Source organism: Fukomys damarensis, unplaced genomic scaffold (assembly GCF_012274545.1).
Source record: "Fukomys damarensis isolate Sample0158 unplaced genomic scaffold, DMR_v1.0_HiC HiC_scaffold_16277, whole genome shotgun sequence".
Classification (NCBI taxonomy): Eukaryota; Metazoa; Chordata; class Mammalia; order Rodentia; family Bathyergidae; genus Fukomys; species Fukomys damarensis.
In genome coordinates, this window is record NW_022917189.1 from 1 (window position 1) to 1,252 (window position 1,252).

At 63.7% G+C, this 1,252-nt stretch overlaps 1 protein-coding gene across 1 annotated transcript; it reads left to right on the forward strand.

The window, feature by feature from the left end:
• Positions 1 to 47: 47 nt before the first annotated feature.
• On the forward strand, positions 48 to 1,127 carry LOC117284936 (protein-arginine deiminase type-4-like; the record flags this gene model as incomplete). Its single annotated transcript, XM_033760625.1, has 2 exons — positions 48 to 246; positions 1,067 to 1,127. Coding segments are annotated over 2 exons (238 nt in total), but the record flags the coding sequence as incomplete, so codon positions are not given.
• Between the last annotated feature and the right edge of the window lie 125 nt (positions 1,128 to 1,252).

The following is a 1,252-nucleotide window of genomic DNA, read 5'->3' on the forward strand; positions in this document are numbered from 1 at the left end:
GAGCCGGCTGAGGGCCCTCTGTGCCCGGGAGCCCAGCGGTCGCCCAGCCCTGCCTCCCGGCCCTCCCTGGCCCCCACTTTTCTCCCACCCTTCTCCTCCCCCCAGAGCTGCATCGACTGGAACCGGGAGGTGCTGAGGCGGGAGCTGGGCCTGGAGGATCCGGACATCATCGACATCCCGCAGCTCTTCAAGCTCACAGGGGGCACCAGGGGCGCCCTCAAGGCCGAGGCCTTCTTCCCGAACATGGTGAGGAGGTGCCCTTGGAGGGTCTTAACCCTGGGGCACAGTCGGGAGGGGCCCAGACGGGCCAGCAAGGCCCTACTCAGTGCCTGGAGCCCCTCTGGGCCCCGCAGCCCTGCTGGCAGTGAGGTCTGTGGGCGCCTCCACGCTCCAGGCCGGGGACAGGGCGGCGGGGCCTCTGGCACACAGCGCAGCTGGTGAGGGACAGGATTTGGAGGTGGCTCCAAAGCCAGGGTCCGACTACAGAACCGGAGCTCTGACTACCAGGCCCTGCTGCCCGCTGGGGGACTGGGTGGAGTGAAGCCACAGACAAGGGGCTCCGAGCCGCATTAAGGGCGTGGAGGGACCCCTTGGGGCAGCGCCCCAGCCCGGTGCTCTGGGACACCTCGGAGGTGAGGCTGGACTCAGCCTTCCGAAGGGCGCACACCTTTGTTTAGAACTCTTAGTGGTGACCCCGGGTACTGTCATTTTATGGTTCCTGCGGTCTATTCTGGGGCCTAGTCCTTCTGGAATCTGGGGTGACCGTGCCGGGAGGGACCAAACTGGATTCTCCAGAGCCCTGGGGTCCCAAGGCGATGCCTCAAACTGGGTGGTTTGGGTTTTTTCTTTCCTACATTGAGGCTCTGCAGAGAGTCGGGGATTGAACTTGGGTCTTTGCACTTGCAAGGAAGGCCACCGAACCGCTGAGCTAAATCCCTGGCCCTGCAGAGTCTTGTGTAGAATGAAGGCTTCCTCGGCCTGAAGGAAGCTGAAGGAGGTACAACCTCTACCTTGAGCCCCGATGAGATTCCTGGGTCCCTGGCATTTCGTTCCCTGTCCCGTTTAGCTGAGCCAGCTTCCAGGAGCAGGAGGGAAAGACAGCTGAGGCTGACGGCAGGGGACAAGGTATCTCAAGAAAGTAGTCATCCCATGAGGGCCGACTGCGCCGAGGCCCCTGAAGGGAGCCTCAGGACCCATGGGGGAGAACTTGGGTGGGTGAGGGGAGCGGGCAGAGGCCCGAGGTGCAGGGTAC